This window comes from Nicotiana sylvestris, chromosome 3, assembly GCF_000393655.2.
Source record: "Nicotiana sylvestris chromosome 3, ASM39365v2, whole genome shotgun sequence".
NCBI classification, from domain to species: Eukaryota; Viridiplantae; Streptophyta; class Magnoliopsida; order Solanales; family Solanaceae; genus Nicotiana; species Nicotiana sylvestris.
Genome location: NC_091059.1, coordinates 184,189,552 through 184,209,634, shown reverse-complemented (window position 1 = coordinate 184,209,634; position 20,083 = coordinate 184,189,552). Strand labels below are relative to the sequence as shown.

Genomic DNA, 20,083 nt, shown 5'->3' with positions numbered 1-20,083 from the left:
AATTAAAATTTTAGGATATGACTTGAACTTTTGTGGATATGAGTTGAACCTTTAGGATATGAATTGAACCTTTAGGATATTAGTTTATGTATTGGAATTTTAGTTTATAAATTAAAATTTTAGGATATGACTTGAACTTTTGTGGATATGAGTTGAACCTTTAGGATATGAATTGAACATTTAGGATATGAATTGGACTTTTAGTTTATGTATTGGAATTTTAGTTTATAAATTGAAATTTTAGGATATGACTTGAACTTTTATGGATATGAGTTGAACCTTTAGGATATGAATTGAACCTTTAGGATATGAATTGGACTTTTAGTTTATGTATTGGAATTTTAGTTTATAAATTGAAATTTTAGGATATGACTTGAACTTTTGTGGATATGAGTTGAACCTTTAGGATATGAATTGAACCTTTAGGATATGAATTGGACTTTTAGTTTATATATTGGAATTTTAGGATATGACTTGAACTTTTGTGGATATGAGTTGAACCTTTAGGATATTTGTTTATGTATTGGAATTTTAGTTTATAAATTAAAATTTTAGGATATGACTTGAACTTTTGTGGATATGAGTTGAACCTTTAGGATATGAATTGAACCTTTAGGATATTAGTTTATGTATTGGAATTTTAGTTTATAAATTGAAATTTTAGGATATGACTTGAACTTTTGTGGATATGAGTTGAACCTTTAGGATATGAATTGAACCTTTAGGATATTAGTTTATGTATTGGAATTTTAGTTTATAAATTGAAATTTTAGGATATGACTTGAACTTTTGTGGATATGCGTTGAACCTTTAGGATATGAATTGAACCTTTAGGATATGAATTGAAATTTTTGGTTTATGTATTGGAATTTTAGTTTATAAATTGAAATTTTAGGATATGACTTGAACTTTTGTGGATATGAGTTGAACCTTTAGGATATGAATTGAAATTTTTGTGTATGAATTGAAATTTTTGTGTATGAATTGAACTTTTAGGATATGAATTGAGCCTTTAGGATATGAATTGTGCCTTTAGGATATGAATTGAACTTTTATGGATATGAATTGAAATTTAGGATTGCGGGAGGATTTTGTAGAAGGTGTTGATGACTTTATTAGACATGCAATGCAACTTCCACCAAGAATAACTTAGACACAGTACCTGAATTTTGTAGAAGGGGTTGATGACTTTATTAGGCATAAAAGAAAAGGTTATAGAGGAATTCTCTGCTTCATTTTCCAAGAGGAAGTAGAGAATTCCTCTATAACCTCTTCTTTTATCTGCTTAGGAAATGTTAAATTCTTACCTACACCATCACTGTTTGAAACACATGTCATTGCCTTCTCATCATCATTGTCGCTAATGAGAACAACAATTGATCAAAGACACACCCTGTCGGGTACTGTATCCAAGTTACTCTCTGTATCTAAGTTCATCTCGAGTAATAGTACCACGGGGATAATCACCAAAGCCACCAGACAACTTTATGATGCCAATGAAGTAAGATGAGTTATTCAATGAGACTCGTATTGTAAAGAAGAAGAAAGAGACTGATCCAGAAAGGTGGGTCGAGGGTCGAGCCTCGACTATACATGTAAGTTTTTTACTTTTTATTAAGTATTTTGATTTACTTTTATATTAATTTTGAAATACTAATTCAATATAATTTTTCTTATAAGTTCGCTTCACAGCTGATGTGGGGGAATTCATACGCAGTCAGCCACCTAATGAGTCGGGCGAGGCAATCCAACTTTCGGATGAGGATGCTGAAAGAACACTCCTTGAGTACTTTATATACTTTGAACTAGACAATAGAACCAGTTTTCAAATGGGCTTGTAATAAGCGTTAACTTAGTTTTGTTAGCTTAATGTGTTAGTTCTATTGAACTTTATACTTTGTTGCTTTTTATTGTTGTTGTTGTTGTTGTTGTTGTTGTTGTTGTTTATTGTTGTTGTTGTTGTTGGCATAAAATGCATGTTTAGAATTTTTGGTAAGCTGGCAGGTGGTGTAGCTGCCAAAACAGGCATTTTCTGGCAAAAATATACCAAGAAAAGTTGGTCGCTAATTGGTCGTTTTTCCCTTAAAAAAAATAATTTTCTGGGCAATAGCGACCAACCTTGGTCGCTATTTAACCCAGATTTCTCAAAAGCGACCAACTTTGGTCGCTATTCTATTTAAAAAAAATAATTTCTGAAAATATAGCGACCAAAGTTGGTCGCTTATAATTAAAAAAAATTATTTCTTGAAGTTAGCAACCAACTATGGTCGCTTATTTAAAAAAAAAAAAAAAAAACTGACCAATCTTGGTCTCTATTTTCTAGATTTTAAAATATAATATTTGGATTAGAGACCAAAGTTGGTCGGTTTTTTATGATTAATAATAAATAAATAAATAACGTATTTTACATTTAGAGACCAACTTTGGTCGCCAAAATTATATTATTAAAATAATAAAGCGACCAAAGTTGGTCGCTATAGTCTTTACCCGGAATATTTGGTCCTTTTACCTTAGAGACCAAAGTTGGTCGCTAATTAGCAACTTTGGTCCCTAAAATAAAGGGACCAGCAATATTGCGACCAGGCATGTTTGGTCGCTTTTTGGTCGCTTTTATCATATAAGCGACCAACTTTGGTCGCTTTTTACCGGATTTCTAGTAGTGATACATCACAATTCACATTTTATTTTTATCATAACAACATTTGCAAAATGTTTGAAACTCCGTAGCTCCTCAAAACACTGTCACTGATAGTATCATAACAGATGAACTACTAATATCAAACGAACATTTGAGTAGTTGCAGGCAATTGGAGGCCTGTACTCGTGAAACATATAATAACAGAGACTTTCTTGCCACTTGTGCCACCAATCTTATGTTCATATCATTCACTTAATAGTAAATTAAACGATACTATATAAAAGCAGAAATATAAAATAAAAATGATATTTGACGCAATACCTTACTGATTTTAATGCTTTAAACATACTAAGATCATTGAAAATCGTATGTTTTCTTGTTAATACCAATAATAAACCGATACCAAAGTCAAACCAAGAGAAATGAAATTGTTCGAAAAGGTCTAATCATTAAACTTAAACAAATTAACCAAATAAAGTATGTATATAATTTTTTTCCAAACGACTTGCTGAACCTAACCAGTGAAATCTCCAGTACTTGTATGTAACTAAAAGACGTACTCCCTCTATTCCATTTTCTACGGCACCCTTTCCGTTTTAGTCCATACCAAAAGAATAGTACATTTATATATTTCAAGACAATAATTGTAAACTTCTCATTTTACTCTTACAAGTTTTTAAAGTCCTTTCTTAAACTCTGTATCAGATATATCTGAAACACATATAGCGTCACAGAGATCGTAAATTCACAAATTCAGATACATATACCTTTACACACGTCAATTCTCAGGGGTAGTACAACTCAAACCCAGCCCCAACGTCAAAGAAAAAAACTCGGGTAACACAAATGTCATATTTTGTGCCCATTGAAATGAGTTTTTGCTTTCTAAGGGAAAAATTAGGTGCGACTAGCAATTTGCTCATCAAGCCCAAAAATGGAGCTGCCGGCAAAAATTGCAATCTCCTATAATACACGCCAGTTTAAGAAGCGAATCTAAAGTAGCTAAGCTAAGCTACATAAAACTACTGCTCCATGTGGTGGCATTTAATAAGCTACAGAATATAGCAATACATCCAGCCAATCTGGAGTTGCAGAGTGCAGATCCTTCTTTTACCTCAGATGCAAGTTTCATGAGGCACTCCACTTGGTCATTCAATCCCATTATAATTTATCAACAGCTTGATTAATGATTAATACGAAATCGACCTTCTTTCCTGGTTCGTGATTGCCTATCTGATTCTTGCCGTCCACCTGACCCTCCAGAATTCATAGCACGATCATTCCGGGTAACAATTTTTATGGGGTGGGCTTCTGTGTTAAAAACCCACTCATCTAGAGAGATTACTGATGAGGGTGAAAAAAGAAGATAGAGATATTTAAGAGTCTCCGCAAGAAAGAAGCTTTGCATCATATTGTCTTTGACACCAGTGTTGACCTGGGAAAACCGAAAAAAAGTGTTAAAACAGAAGTCAACAACGATACTGTATATGAAATTAAAACCTTCCCTTCACAACCAAATTTATGATATATGCCTCCATTGAATAACACGAAAAAGCAGTCATACCGACAAATTACAAGCACAAAACCCTGAATTATAGAGGTTCCAGACAAACTTTTGACAGCTGCCCATGAAGACCAGTCGACGTGATAAAAGTTAGCAATAATGCATGCTAAAGTTAGTCGCAACAATTTAATTATACATTATCTGAAACTAGACACCTTGTATTTCAAAATCCCTCCACTTCATTTTTATCTTCACAACTTGCTTTATAACTGGAAAGAAACATTGGGCTACAAGGAATGGAGTCAAGTTTTTGCTATCCCAGGACAAATTTAGCTTCAAATAGGAGAAGATGCAATAAAAATACTGAGAGCATCCATAGAACAAAAAAGGGTAGCTCTGAAGTTGAGCTTCTAGTAGGAGAAAATAAAGATCAGGCTCAGCAATTAAAAAAAAGAGGGGCTCACTAGCTCAATATTGCTCTTTGCGCACAATTATGTAATGGATGGGCTGACAGAGGTACACCGTTTCAAACGTTACATACTTTCATACTTCACTAAATATTAAAGGTTGCTCAATAAATCAAATTTGAGAAACCTGCCTGTAATAAGAGTACTGCAAAACCCAAAAAAGAACACTGAAGTTTAGAAGCGAGCTGGTGTTTAAGGTGAGGAGAGAGACAACACCAAGTAGGAGCACCAAGTTTTCCATCAAACAATAGCACAAAAATAACATTCATGTATGTACATCCCAATTATCGATATCTAAACCCAAAAAAAGAGTGTACTTCATGAGGAGGCGCAAATTTTTAACAAATAACACAGGAAATAACAGCAGATTTTTTACCTCCAGAAACAGAATTATAGATGCAGCATTTGAAGGCATTTAAAGAAAGAAGATAATGGAGGTGTAGGTACTATCCAAAGTTGAAAGAATTGAGTTTGTCCTTACATCTTTAAGTCCAACATATCCAGATTCTATCCTTGAGTTCTTTTCAAATGCTTGAAATATGTTCCAACCCCACTCTTGGTATGTCTTGTTTCCTGTTAAACGCCAGAGGTAAAACAGCGACTCAACTGTCTCTGGCCTTAATATATTCCATGATGTGCCCACACTCATATCCTGAAGAGCATTAAACAGGATGAAGAATTTAAATAAGCTATTACCATAAGCAAACAACAAAAACAAACATCACCATGAACTAAAATGAAAAAACTGACTTGGCCGGCATTAAAAAAATAGTTCTCTCCTGCCAGTTTTGTAGGTGTTGACTGATAAAAATTATAGCAAGTCCAAGCAAGCTGCAAGAGAAGGTTAAGATATTCAGCAAAAAAGCAATACTAGAACTTTCTGGCAACAAGAAACAGCACTGCAGTCACTAAAAGCTCCTATAGAATGAACCACTGATCCTCTGGGCCTTCCCATCATGTGAAAGGGAAACCTATAGATGAAAGGCAAGTCAAATCATAGAGGCAAGCACAATCTAAGACCAACACCCAGCCCCCTAACACATTTAAGAGTCACTAACACTTGGTTCTTATCCCACACTTCACCTTTCAGCACCCCCAGCTAACTATAACAGCCAACGAAAGGGAACATCTGGTGGTAGGAGAGCATTGCCCACAGCCCACCATCGCTAATGCTCAAAAGTTGAACTAAAACCTAAAACCTTTTTCGACAGAGACCACTTCTCAAATCAATTAACTAAACCTCAAACCTAAACTAGTAAAAGAGTTGATTATATGAATTCTCTATATCCATTATACTCTACTTAAACCCATTTCATTCCAATAATAAATAAGGGTTCATTAATACTATCAGGGGTTCACTAAAACTAGATGTTCTCTAAATCTCACACTTATAGTTAAACAATTACACAAAACTTCAACCAAAATAAAAAGGAGTAACAGCAAACACGAGAACTCTATGGATCTTTAATCCCAATTAGTTGGTATTGCTTATATGGATCCTTTCTTGTGTATTGTTTTTAGCTACATCCACATTAACTCCGAGAAGTATAGGTCTTTTGACGCAATTTTCCTCCATATGACTGTAGATATAACTCTTTCTTATTATCACTTTCAATCAACATAGTGGCACACATACGAATTAGGGCATATGGAGATCATTTCGCAAATAGGAACCTAAAATCACATTCCGTAATGATGCTCCGTAAGTTAAAAATACCTCCTCAGCCAGTGATAAGAACTTCTGAGCCTCATTAGGGCTATAACCAGATGATCCTAAAGCTAACATCCCAGGAGCAAAGCATGCAAGTTCATCCATCTGCACAAAATCCAAAAGGGTAAATAAAACAAAGTCAAGAATTAACACATCTCAGACTCCCCAAATATGTGTAAAAGCCTATACATCACCTTGTCATTTAAAGAACTTCCCATCTTCTCGCAAATATATGCAAAAGACGAAGGAGTTGTTCTCCGGACCAAGCTTAAAAGACCTTTCATTGATGTCTCCCACATTTTCCTGCTTGCAAAATTAGCAGAAGAATTATATTGAGAAACACAGAGGAATGCAAAATTTTGTAAAAGAAACATAAAAAGGTTAAACAAAATCACTACATTTTTCAAATCTTTTCAAGTCTCAGAAAGGCTTTATGCATCAAACATAATTTTTTCTTTTCCACATCACAGATCCATTTTTGTTCTAGCTGAGCACTTATAGCACAACCTTTCCACTATAACCAATTTCATCTTCCTGCATTCTAGCACCAGAAGGAAAAGGATTCAAGGGAAAGATCAACCACTTGTAACAAATTCCACTAGTACTCACAGTTTTTAGATCTGAAATTTCAAGTTCAAACTCTCGTCAAATACCACTGTAAAATTTAGTTAAAGCTTCCAATTAGAGAAAGAGTCTTAGGAGCATAAATGAGTTTAATACTCCAGCTACCCCACTTTGACTACTCCTAATGTGTCTGGCGAGAAAATTAATAAAATGTTTTTGAAGATTAGAACCAGTAAAAAATATGTGAGAATAGTATAAATATGCCATAGAAAGATTTATCAAAAAATAAAATGTAAAGCAGCAACCATGCAAGCTGGCCTGGACAACACCATCCTTAAAGAAAATGTAAAGCCACAACATAGAATTTTCTGAGCATTATCCAATGTGCTTCCACAGAACCTCGTAAAGTGATAAAATAAATGCAACAACAACAAACCCAATGAATTCCCACAAGTGGGGTCTGGGGAGGGTAATGTGTATAAAGACCTTACTTCTACCCTGAGAGGGCTGAGAGGCTCTTTTCGAGAGACCCTTGACTAAAGAAACGATGAAAAGAAGCGGTGACAATAAGCAGTAGCAACAACAAGATATTAAGAAAACCAAGGTGAAAGATAGCAATCAAACAATAGGTGGTAATAGCAATCTAAGAATAAAAAAATACCATACTAACACTAATACTACCGGTATGGGAAAGAAAAAGGAAAATGCTCGACTACCTACTAACCTTCTACCCTAATTCTCAACCTCCACACCCTCCTATCAAGGGTCACGTCCTCGGTAAGCTTAAGTTGTGCCGTGTCCTACCTAATCACCTCTCTCCAATACTTTTTTGGCATGTCTCTACCTCTCATCATACCCACCATGGCCAACCTCTCACACCTCCTAACTGTTTGGCTCACCACTAAAAGGACCAAAAAGAATTTCCACGTGTTTGGCTCATTAAAGGAAATCAAGCCCGCACGTGAGGAGCGAGTTAAAACATAATTAAGTTTATTCAGGCCTGACTGTGAAATATCATCAAAATTTCTCAACTAGCTTCGATTGAGAAGTATTTGCTGCTGTTGTAAGCATATAGCTCTGATATTATGTATTCACAGTGACTCCATATCTCATTTACGTCAGCTTTTTATCCTTAGTGCAAAATTTTTTCCCCTTGTTCTAAGATTTCTTACTTGAAATTCTAAATGCTCCAAATCTGTAAACACTATCAATGAATATTTCTATGCATTCCCGCAAGACATGATCAGATTTGATTTCAGGCTGAGGAAGTGTATTAATATATGCACTTATACCTACAGGAACCATCAAGTGAAACACCGGATGGACTGAATTGAAGCTTTAAAAGGACAACAATATCTGAAGCGAAACAGACATAAGTGAACTTAAGCTGCTTACCTATAATGACTCACAGCAGCAGTTCTGTTTCCTTGTATCCAGACCTTGAGTAAATATTCATAAAAGCTGAAACAAAAAAATCTTTTACTAACTTTTCATATGAAAAGAAAACATGGAAGCTCTAAATGCCAATTCACACAAATGCATAGGATAAAGGCTCTCCCCCTCTTTTTTTTCTTTTGGGGATAAATACTCCTACTCAATCAGGTTTTCACAGGCATCATTCTAGAATGGACAAACGAAGGTCATTACCTGTCGCCCATTGCCCCAAATGTTATAGTTGAGTATGATGTTGTGCCTTTATGTGGATTAATGTATATTGGAAGCAAACCATCATCTGGAAAAGTTTTGTTAAGTTCTAAGATAACATTCTCCACCTGAAATAGGACAGATTGACCCAACAGTCTGTAGCTTAATCAATTCTACACAATACCAATTTTCATATCATAGTTTCAAGTTGTAGTTTTATGTGAATATGAATGTAGTTTATATTTTAAGAAATTTTCTCAGGCATACCTTTTGTTGATATTTTGGGTCTCCTGTCCTCTGCGAAAGAGCAATAAACTCAAGCTGCTCAGTACCAGAATCTGCCAGGATACTATCACCCTGAGAGCAAAGAGCACAATAATTTCAAAAAAATGCACAAACCACCTCTGGAAAAATACAATCTATAGAAACTATAAGCAATATTGACAAGTTCCAGGAGAAAGATCACTATTAGATCCGGTCAATATGTTCACAAAACGGGTAAGAATACAAGTTCTTTGAAAAGAAAGGGGGGAGGCGAATGCAGGGAAGAGAGCAAAAGAACAAAGAGAAGCAAACTAAATGTTCTTTGAACATATTATAAGGAAACTTCAAGAGAGGATTCTTCTTCAGAAACCTCCCAATAGATATATGCTCTTCTCCTGTGTCAGGTTCCCTCCACAATCTTCAGGGAACATAAGAATCAGGAACCAAATCTAATAACTTGTCACATACAGTATTAATCACATCCACCCTCCCTTTTCTGTGATAACTGATCCCTCCATCCTCTTTGCCAGAAGATATTGGAGTAGTATCAACCGGGGGGGGGGGGGGTATTAACTGCAATTTATTAGAGTTCAAACTTACCCCTGTCCACCCAGGGTTATGTGGATTCCCATTTGCCAAGTTGATAATGTTGTAAGGGATTCCAGATTCTGTATTCCATGCGGGCAACAATCTGTCAGCAATGTCTTGAGCCTTATCAAGGAAAAGCTTATCACCAGATAGATCGTACGTACTAAGAAGCCCACCTACAACCCTGAGATGTTGAAAAACATAGTTAACCATACAAGAATCATGGTGCTATATCATTGAAGCTGAGAAAGGATAATGAAAACTCATAAAAAACTCATATTAAACCTTATAAAGCAACCTTATGGTTGTCTCAAAAACACTTGCATCATAGTTCTTGTTGAAATCCAAGGAGTTTGCAACCCATCTGCCATCAGTAAAGTGTTAGCTACTATTAGCCACGTGGAATAATTCATTGAAAACAATTACATGTGGAAAGTTTAAAAACCTAACATACTGCATCATTCGCAAAAACTATTCAATAGATTAGAGGAAATATGCTTAATAACGAGAAGGAAACTGGAAGTGATAAAATTAACACTTCAACATCTGGCAATAGTCAGATGCAAGGCACCAAATCCATAAATGAATGAAACAGCAATCTTGCAGTTGCATTTTAACTTTAAATTAGTGAAAACACACAGTGTGTCTTGCTTTTGATAATTTTCACTATATTTAGTTTAACATTTTTCTCTTGTCTGCGGACAAAACAAGTACCATAAGTAATACATATGATTCTAGAAGAGGAAGAGAATAAACTCACTCTCTAGCTCTCTGAAACTGCTCATCCAGGCCCATGATATATAGTGTGTCAAGAGAATCTATTAAGGTTGCTCCAAGACCACCAAAACTGTCAACACCATTCTTTGACTGCGGCTGAGATTGGACATTTTCAGCATAATTGTTAAATAATTTTGCATAAGTGCACTAAAGAAGTAATGTAAATCATACGACGAGCACAAAGCAGAAACCAACTGCAGAATCAAGGCAAGTATATCAACTTCTAAAAATATTCAATTTTAAACGAAATAAAAACGATATGTCCAACAGATTTCATGAAGTCATTTCCTTTCTGATTGTCAAGAAACTATAGTACATGATCAAAAGCCAATGTCCACAAATCAACAAGAATTAGTTACCCTATCCTATATATACCTTTTATTTTCCATAAATACAATCATTCAAGTCAGACTCAAGGGTATGATAGGAACATTACTGAAGCTGCAAGGTATGAACTTTTGTGTCAATATTTTCTAGAAGTATGTGTTAAGACAGAAAAAGGGATACTGGTATACTATATCCTGCTACCTGTCAAAAGAACATATCCTTCTATAGGTAAAAAAATCCTTCTTCTATAGGACGAAGAAGGTAAAGTTTTGTTGGATGAGGGGCTTATCCATCGGAGATGGCAGACCTACTTCCATAGTTTCTTGAACAAGGAAGGGGACAGGAGCATTGTAATGGGTGATTTGGAACTCTCCGGGAGTCGTTGTGACTTTGGTTATTGTAGGCGGATTAGAGTTGATGAAGTTGAGGGGGCTATGCGTAAGATGAGCAGGGGCAAAGCGACCGGGCTGGATGAAATCCCGGTGAAGTTTTGGAAGAGTGCGGGCAAGGCAGGCTTGGAGTGGCTCACTAGGTTATTTAATGTCATTTTTAGAACGAAGAAGATGCCCGACGAGTGGATGTGGAGCACAATGGTTCCTGTCTACAAGAACAAGCGTGATATCCAAAATTGCAATAACTATCGGGGTATCAAGTTGCTTAACCATACTATGAAAGTTTGGGAGAGAGTGGTAGAGCTAAGGGTGAGGATATTTGGAGGCTAGGGATGTACCTGTTGCCTACGTTAGGTTGATTAAGGACATGTATAATGGAGTAAAGACCCGAGTGAGGACGGTGGGTGGGGACTCGAATCATTTTCCGGTTGTGATGGGGTTGCATCAGGGGTCAGCACTAAACCCCTTTTTGTTTGCTCTGGGATGGACGTACTGACGCGCCACATCCAAGGGGAGGTGTCGTGGTGCATGCTATTTGCAGATGATATTGTATTGATTGATGAGACGCAAGACGGTGTGAACGCGCAATTAGAGGTATGGAGGCAGACCCTGGAATCTAAAGGTTTCAAGTTGAGCAGGACTAAGGCAAAATACTTGGAGTGTAAGTTCAGTGGCAAGACTCAAGGAGGGGAAGGGGAGGTGAGGCTGGACTCTCAGATCATCCCTAGGAGAGGGAGTTTTAAGTACCTTGGGTCTATTATTCAGTGGATGGGGAGATTGATGAAGATGCCGCACATCGTATTGGGGCGGGATGGATGAAATGGATACTCGCTTCCGGTGTTTTATGTGACAAGAAGGTGCCACCGAAACTTAGGTAAGTTCTACAGAGTGGTGGTCAGACCAACGATGTTGTATGGGGCTGAGTGTTGACCAGTCAAGATCGCTCATGTCCAGATGATGAAGGTAGCAGAGATGAGGATATTAAGATAGATGTGCGGGCACATCAGGTTAGATAGGATCAAAAATGAGGTTATTCAGGACAAGGTGGGTGTGGCCCCTGTTGAGGACAAGATGCGGGAAGTGCGGCTTAGGTGGTTTGGTCATGTGAGGAGGAGGAGCACAGACGCACCGGTGAGGAGGTGTGAGAGGTTGACATCGGAAGGCCTACGGAGAGGTAGAGGTAGGCCAAAGAAGTGGGAGAGGTGAATAGGCAAGACATCGCGCAGCTTCAGCTGACCGAGGACATGACCCTTGATAGAAAAATATGGAGGTCGAGGATTAGGGTAGTAGAGTAGGTAGTCTAGAGTGCTCATAACAGTAGTATTGGCACGCAATCTCGCTTTCTGTTGGTAGTAGGTTTTTATGACTAACCGTTGTTTTCTTTCATTGTTGATCACCTTACTGTCTTGTTGTTTTTATTTTGCTTTTATATCGCTTTTTGGTACTGTCCCTTCTTGTTTATATTTCCATTAATGTGGTGCTTATGCTTTCTTGAGCCGAGGGTCTATTGGAAATAGCCTCCATAGTGTGGGATATTACTGGAGATGTTGTTGTTGTTGTATCATATCACCAAAGAAAGCGCTGATTATGTAAATTACAAAGACAGTTGCATCTTAATCTTCAAGGAAAAGTAAGAAAAGTGTCTTTCCATATACATATTGTTCTTAACACAAGTAGCAGCAAAGGTGGGCAGAAAAAAATGTTTATCCAGTCCAAGTCCATATTTTCATGAACTTCTGAGCTAGACAACTTTTATCGATAACAGACTGTTCAGCATAAAGCAGACCAGTTTTGAGAAATACAACTCCACAGACTAAACCCCAAACTTCCTCTAATTTTAATATGACATCAAAGCTTCTCGGGAAACTTGTCGCGAATGTACTTTTGTTTTAATTTTAAATCAACCAAATGTTAAGCAAAATCAGAACATTGAAGTTCTTCCGTTTAGGTAGCATAAAGGTGTCTGTATTTTAAAACCCAAGCGCATTAACTTTGCAAGATGAAATTGCTATCCTCACTACCAGGACACTAACAATAATTCAGAAATATCTAGAGAATCATATCAAAACATACCCTAGAAAAGAATAAATTAAAAGGCCAAGTCTTAGCCACTTATGTAATCGCTATTTCATAGTCATTTGCAATATCCAGAGCATCAAAACATGCTAAATCAATATACTTGGTCAGGATATAAGAAGAAAAGAACATATACTCCTCCTGTCCCATTGTATGTGGCATTCCTTCCTTTTTAGTCTATCCAGAAAAGAGTGAGACATTTTTGTAATTGCAAACAATTTACTCCTAGCAATAACGTTTTACGCTTACTGACATAACCTCTTAGGAACCCACTTGATATAAAAACTATTTTTTTTTATTAGGAGATAGAAATAGTAAGTGATATGTGGAACTCTTACAACCTTTTCTTTGGGAGGATAAGGTAACCCTTTTTTATCACGAAGGTACGGTAGGTTACCTCCTTTCATTAGATGTTAATAGTAAAGGTCATTTTGGTATGTTGTATATATTTGTATTACATGTAAAAAGTCTTCCTTATTTCTTAAATTTTATACCCAGTCAAACACCGGAACATGAAATGGGATGGAATGAGTAAAAACATAATAAACAAAAAGTTTGAATTTGTGTTACTTTTTAAAAAAAAAAGTGTATGTTACTAGGAATTGTAGAGAATCTCTACTGTTAGAAAAGCCCAAACTATTGAAGGTTGACATGAAATGGGCCCAAATAGAGCAACCTAGATCATGATGATTTATATTTTTGAGGCATAGTTTTTGTCGTTGCTGCTGCAAACTAACCTACAGAATATTGTAATTGAAAAACTAGAGTGTCACATGCTTATCTAGTCAACAAAAGGTATAGCACTTAGGAAAATAAAATAACAAAGAAAGAAAAGGTAATGGAGAACATCAATCGACAACTAACTCATTTAATTTTTAAATAGTTTTTAAATTTACAACTAACTCATTTAATTAAGTAATTAACTAATCATCTATTATACCCCATTTCCCCTTAACACACAAAAAGGAAAAAGAATATTGGAATGTCCCGGATTCATTTTCCGGGAATTTCTTTACATATGCCTCCACCAATGATTTTTTTTAGATAAGGTAAATTGTATTAATCAAAAGGGAGAGAACTCCCCCAGGAAGTATATCAAAAAGTAGAGAATTCCTCCACCAATGATCTAATTGCGAAATCACAAGATACAATAAAACAAAGGCAACATTAACAACACAAAAAATAATAATAATAATAACATTAACAACACAAAAAAATAACTTATTCGAAGTAACATCCAAACCTGTAATTCATCATGACCCCATGCATATTTTTCATAAGAACTCCAAGCATGAAGCATAGCATCTTTCACTTTCTCCCTTCGCTGAGCATCAAGGATATTATCTGGTGAATCCATATTTTTTGCTGCATGACCACCTTTGCCACTAGATTTCATCTTTTTATCTGGCATGACTCGACCATTCTTCAAATCTTCCAGCTAAAACAGTATCCAAAATAAATGCAAACAAGTTGAATATTTAAAATCAAAAGCTTAAATGCTATACTGCAAACAACAGAAGATGGGTAAACTGTGAAGCAAGCACACATGAAAATAATACTGGCATAAATCATAACAAGCTATATCCATTCTTTGTACTTCTTTTTCCAGAAAATACAAACCAAACCACCAAATTTTTAGACAAACAAGACGGACAAGAAAAGAAGTACATAGCACATAGATATTTTCATGAAGTTTCATTACACATAGATATATATATGTGTATATATATAGTATTCTATCCCCTCATTTTAAGCCATTGGGTGTTGGTCTCTCAAGTCTACTTGAACACTCTTCCAGTTCTCCTTAACCCCAACGAGGAAGCATTCCAATGCGCAGTGAGGACTTTTTGCCACCAACTGTTACCTCGCCCTTTAATGCTAAGGAATAACACAAAAGGTGCTGAACTATAGTGCACTATAGGTATATTGCGACATCTCGACTCTTACTCCATCCACCATCTCTTGTTTGGTCAGTCCATCCGCTAATCTTTACATCCTGGTTTGAGCTCAGCCAGATGCATCACCTTCTTAAGACTAATTTAGTTGAGTTCCTTTTCTGTTTGCCGGGTCGTAGCTCGTCTTTTTTTGCTTTTTCATTTCCTATAATATCTAAACTAGGTAAGATGGTCCTAAGCTTTAATGGCACAAATATTTTTTAAACTCCAAGCCCGTTTATAGGGCTCAACACTGCAGTACTAGCCCTGAGCTAACTGAAGCAGATTGAGGTATTAAGCTCAGTGAAAGACAGAGAAACTCTTCACTAGGCAAACCAAATTCAGTGTTGGGCGGTACTAGCCTTACTTAAGCAGATTGAGGTATTAAGTAGGTGAAATGGCAGTACATGGTAGCTCTTCGCTAAGCGACCCAAATTCAGGCTTCATAACCAAGCTGGCCATATAAATCCCTCTAGACATTGATGTTAAATCTAACTTGAATTAGTAAGTTTATCGTTTTTTCCCCATTACAAGTAGTTAAACAGATTCTCAACCACATTTAATTTGAAGAAGGAAGAACAGGAGGTAGCTCGAGTAATTACAACTTTGTACAGGCACATATTAAAAGACGCTCTAGCATACAGTTCCCCGACAAAGCAAGAAGAGGGACGGCAGCCACAAAAGAATTAAAGGCAGTAGGCTGATTATTAAAATAAAAAATTCCACAGCTATAGATAATTCAGATAACCACTAACCAGATTTCGCAATTGCGTCACTTCATGATTCAACTTAGAGATCTCTTCCTGCAAAAAAAAACATAAAGAATATAGTTGTTTTGTAATTAAAGAACGCTACTTTACAAACTTTTAAACCAAAATTAAACATGAATTCCACAAAGAGAATCAGAGAAAAAGGACGGTGAAACAAATGGAAAATGAAGAGAAGAACCTGATGATCACGGACTAAAGTTTGTCGATCCCAAAAGAAGAAGGTGGCGAAGACAAAAACGATGAAGAGCAAAGCCAGACGCTTTGGCCGTTTCAGATAGTAAGCCGGATTAATGTACCTGAAAGTAGTGGAAGACGATCTACTCCTCGCCATTCCACCCACTTTTTATGAATATACCAATCAAAGTGCAGATCGATCTCCCGATGCAGATTGAATAGATCGGGGGAGAGGAACGACCAAGAAGACCAAGACTACTGGACTTCCCAAAAGGAAACCTCGCCTAAATCTACAGGACGTTAATTAGGTAAAAGACCCGTTCAGCCTTGGTAAAGAGTGAAGACACGGTAATAATACTGCTCTTATCAATCATGCGTGGTCGGTGTAACATTGACTTGTCTTCCATTTAAGATTAAGCATCCCACCTTACCTAGGACTAAGCTACCAAGCTATGTCTTCTCCCATCCATTACTATCTTTTTCTTCGAATATATTTGGTCAATCCTCGGTAAATATTTTTTCCTTTCCTAAAAAAATCTCACAATGGTACATTTTTTTAGAAAAATATTTTTTTATGACAAATATTTATACGGATATAATGTCAAACATCTCTATGATAGCCTCGTTTGTTCCTAATATTTTTGGATGTTATAGCGAAGTGTTGTTATAGAGAACATATATTATAACATAACATGAAAATTGGTTCCGGAAAAGCTTCGCTTTTATAGTAAAGTGTTGTTATATAGAGATACTATTATATAAAGGTCTGACTCTACCTACGAAAAGGAGAGCATTAAAGTGGGAGTAAGTTTAAGAAAGAATTTATGGAAAAGGCCTCTGAAGTATTGAAAATAGAGCAATTATGCCCTCCGTTTGTATTTGGGTACAAAAATGCCCTTGCCGTTAATAAAGTGTTTCACTTTTGCCCCTCCCCACTTACAGACTCCATATTGTTTGACCAAAAAGTCTTAAGCCTTTTTGTTAAACAATTAAATAAATGATAATGAGTAAATTCTAGTTAAACATAATAAATCCTAGACCCAAGATTGATGGATAGTAATAGTCTGGAAACCGCACTTAAAGTTATTAAATGCCAAATGGATATTTAATGATATTCTTATGAAAGAATGGGAGAACAAGGATAAGCAATAAATATGATAAATGACAATAAATGTAAATAGAGAGAATAATTCACTCAAATATATAACGAGGTGGATGATTCTCTCTCTGATAATGATGTAAGATAACCAAACGTGGGAATATCAAATACTTTATTGGATTGATGTGGGAAAGCTTGGACAAAACAACAAATCGAATCTTATGTAAAGATAGTATTTGTAGTTACTTGAGAGTAAACTTTTCTAGAAAGAGCTTATCAAGATAAAATATTACATGCCCCTTCTTTCTCTCTCTATTCCTACTTATATGGGGCATACCCCTTACCTATTAAAAGTACAAATACATAGAACATTCCTCTGAATATTCCTTTAAAATATCTTATTGCTAAACTAGCCGAAATTTCGGCCGATCTAAGTGCTCGACCTCGACATTGGGTGTTTAGCTCACCAGTGTTTCTTCTTAAGCACGACCCCGGCTAATTGATTCTTGATTTTCTTATTTCAGGCGAGGTCCCCTTGATCAGATTTTGACCCATACAGTTAGTCACTCTGCCCGTCGGGTTGTTACTGGACGAGCTCGGTGGGTGGACTTCGCCATTTGCAATTTTGAAAAATTTGAGCACGTTGGCCGAGGAGTGACCCTTTTATGGTGAGGTGATGATGTGGTGCTTCAAGAGCCACATCTGACCATTACGTTAGTTTGAAATGACATCATTTTATCATGCGTCATTATGGCGCATGTTCCCAATACGTTACGTCGTTTCCCACGCCTCTTCCGTTTCGAAATTAATGAGGCGGTGTTTGGTCTTTCTCGATCAGGGTGCCCATATTCTTATAAATAGGGATGGGTGTTTCTCATTTGAGCTGTTGCATTTCTAGAGCTCTTGAAACTCCAATTTCTCCTTCTTTAAATTTCCTATGTTCTTTTTTGCTTTCTCCCTTTAGCGTTTTGTGCCATTGTCATCTTCCTCACTTTTGCATTTCCTTTTAGCATATAATCAGAGAGAAAAAATGGCTAGTGCTTCCTCTGATCCTGTAACTTTGGCTGTGGACGTGCCTCCTCATGAAGAAAGAGCAGCCATGGTAGAAGATGAGAATTTCCCCACCGTGGATGAGATAATTCCACGTTCGGGGAAGGCCAGGTAAGACTTTAAGAACCCACCTGAGGGTGAACCTGAACCCATCGTTTCTGGGATGGATGCAACGGCGACTGCTGCATTTAGGGGTAAGTGGAGAATCCCGACCCACGCCGAACTTATCCCTGCTGGTAGTGATATAGTGCAAGTACATCGCCCAGGGTACTGTGCATTTTATGCGTACCCATTCATTGTCGGCTATACACTTCCTCTTCTTTCCTTGGCGGGAATTTTTGCCGTTTTTACGGTGTGTGCCCAGCTCAGCTCTCTCCGTACATATACAAGCTTTTCCTTATGCTTATCAAGTACGCAGAGCTGGCCAACCTAGTATTTCTCTCCGACATCTGCTTCACCTCTTCGCCCCAAGTTTTCATAGGGGCACGATGATTCACATGCGTCATCGGGGAACCAAGGGGTTGGTGGTGAAGATGGACGATAAAACTAATCGTCGTTTTTGGGAAATTTCTTCTACATAAAGACGGAGCACGTTGTATCTAACCCCAATGAATTCTCCGAGGAGTGAAACTTTGCTCGTAAGTGTTTTTCTACCAAATGAATCAATTGTTTATTTTTTGGCGATTTGATCGTTCTCCTTCTCTTTTTGCAACCGAGAGGATCCTCCTTCGCCAGTCATTGACATTCGCGAATGGGTGAGTCAGATTTTGCCTCACACGGTGGGAATTCACGAGTGGTCGCAATTTAATGAGAGGTTTATGGGTAGGCTTGTGGCCGGTGAGTCACCTTACTTTGACTTTAATAGTTTTGACCTTTATATCGTCCTTTCTGTCCTATTTTTTATTTATATTTCTTTTTTGGTAGGTCGGAGGGCTTCAAGGAGGGAGAGGGATCCTACGCCTACTTTTGCTAGTCGGTTATTTCGGTCGGGCCCGTACTCATTGTGGCTGCAAGTGAGCCTGCTCAAACCGTTGTTATTCCTCAGACCCCAGCCTCGCACGGTCCTAGTCGCCAGGATGCTTCCACACTTGGTGAGATTCTAGCTTCTATAGTGTTTCACTTGGTCAATGAGTCGGACCAGGGCGAAGACGTAGAGGTTTCGCTAAAAAGGCGAATGATAGAGGCTGATAAGAGAGTGGTCGGAGAGGAGCCAGCGGGGAGTGAACCTGAGTTGACCACGACCGAGCTGAGGGGCGGTATGGCCTTGGATGTAGAGACCGTGTCTCCTTTCGGATGTGGAGATCACCTCCGTGGAAGAAGGGGCGACCAGAAGCGTCTGTGATCACTCCTCAGAGTGGTCCGTCAACGTTAGGACAGGCCAATGTTCCTTTTTTTGCTGAGGGGAGGGCGAAGAGAGTGATCGAAGATGATTACGGATCTGGCTCTTATGTCGACCCCAAGAAGGCGAGGATATTCGACGAAGGGCTTACATGGGTAGAGGTGAGAATGGATAGATCCTCTCACTCAATTATAATCCGTTTGGACTGCGATTTGTTGGAGGCTATGGTGAGCATGGTCCCCTTTTTTGCTCCTCTTTGCTATGTCGCCGAAAACAGGACCCTTCAGGCGCTCCGGAATTCCGACCTGTCACTGCGCATATCTGGGATGGCTTTGAGGGTGAGTTTTTTCGTATCATTTCTGCAACTTGCATCTTTTTCTTCTTTCTATCTTTACTGATCTTCTTCTCACTCTATTCTCTTTTTCAGACTTTCATTTTGGAGATTGAGAGTGCCCGCTGAGAAGAGAGGTGGAAGGTTATTTTTTAGAAGATAACTTCAAAGTATGTCCGTTATTGTGGCAAGTACCGTAAGATGCGTGCATGGTTTAGAGCAGGTAGTAACCTCCAATCCCTTAGAGACGAATTGGGTCAGAAGGACGAGGAGCTTGTGCAAACTATTGGTACATGCAGTGAGCTCGAGGGGTTGCTCAGGGCCAAAGACGACGAGCTCAAGGGGAGAAAAGGGGTCGTGGCCGAGTGCGTCGACCTTCAAGCGCAAGTGGCGACCCTGCAGGCTGATCTTGAGCAAAGCTCAATTAGAGTTGT

At 37.6% G+C, this 20,083-nt stretch overlaps 1 protein-coding gene across 1 annotated transcript; it reads right to left on the bottom strand.

The window, feature by feature from the left end:
• Positions 1 to 3,346: 3,346 nt before the first annotated feature.
• LOC104248822 (mannosyl-oligosaccharide 1,2-alpha-mannosidase MNS1-like) lies at positions 3,347 to 16,153 on the bottom strand. The gene is made up of 14 exons (XM_070171258.1): positions 15,835 to 16,153; positions 15,642 to 15,689; positions 14,196 to 14,390; positions 10,141 to 10,253; positions 9,679 to 9,744; positions 9,393 to 9,564; positions 8,796 to 8,885; positions 8,532 to 8,656; positions 8,280 to 8,345; positions 6,515 to 6,623; positions 6,327 to 6,425; positions 5,360 to 5,440; positions 5,091 to 5,261; positions 3,347 to 4,073 (listed from the first exon to the last, which is right to left on the bottom strand). Exons 1-14 carry the CDS (start codon positions 15,985 to 15,987, stop codon positions 3,822 to 3,824), a joined length of 1,740 nt encoding a protein of 579 aa, XP_070027359.1. The 5' UTR covers positions 15,988 to 16,153; the 3' UTR covers positions 3,347 to 3,821.
• Positions 16,154 to 20,083: the final 3,930 nt, after the last annotated feature.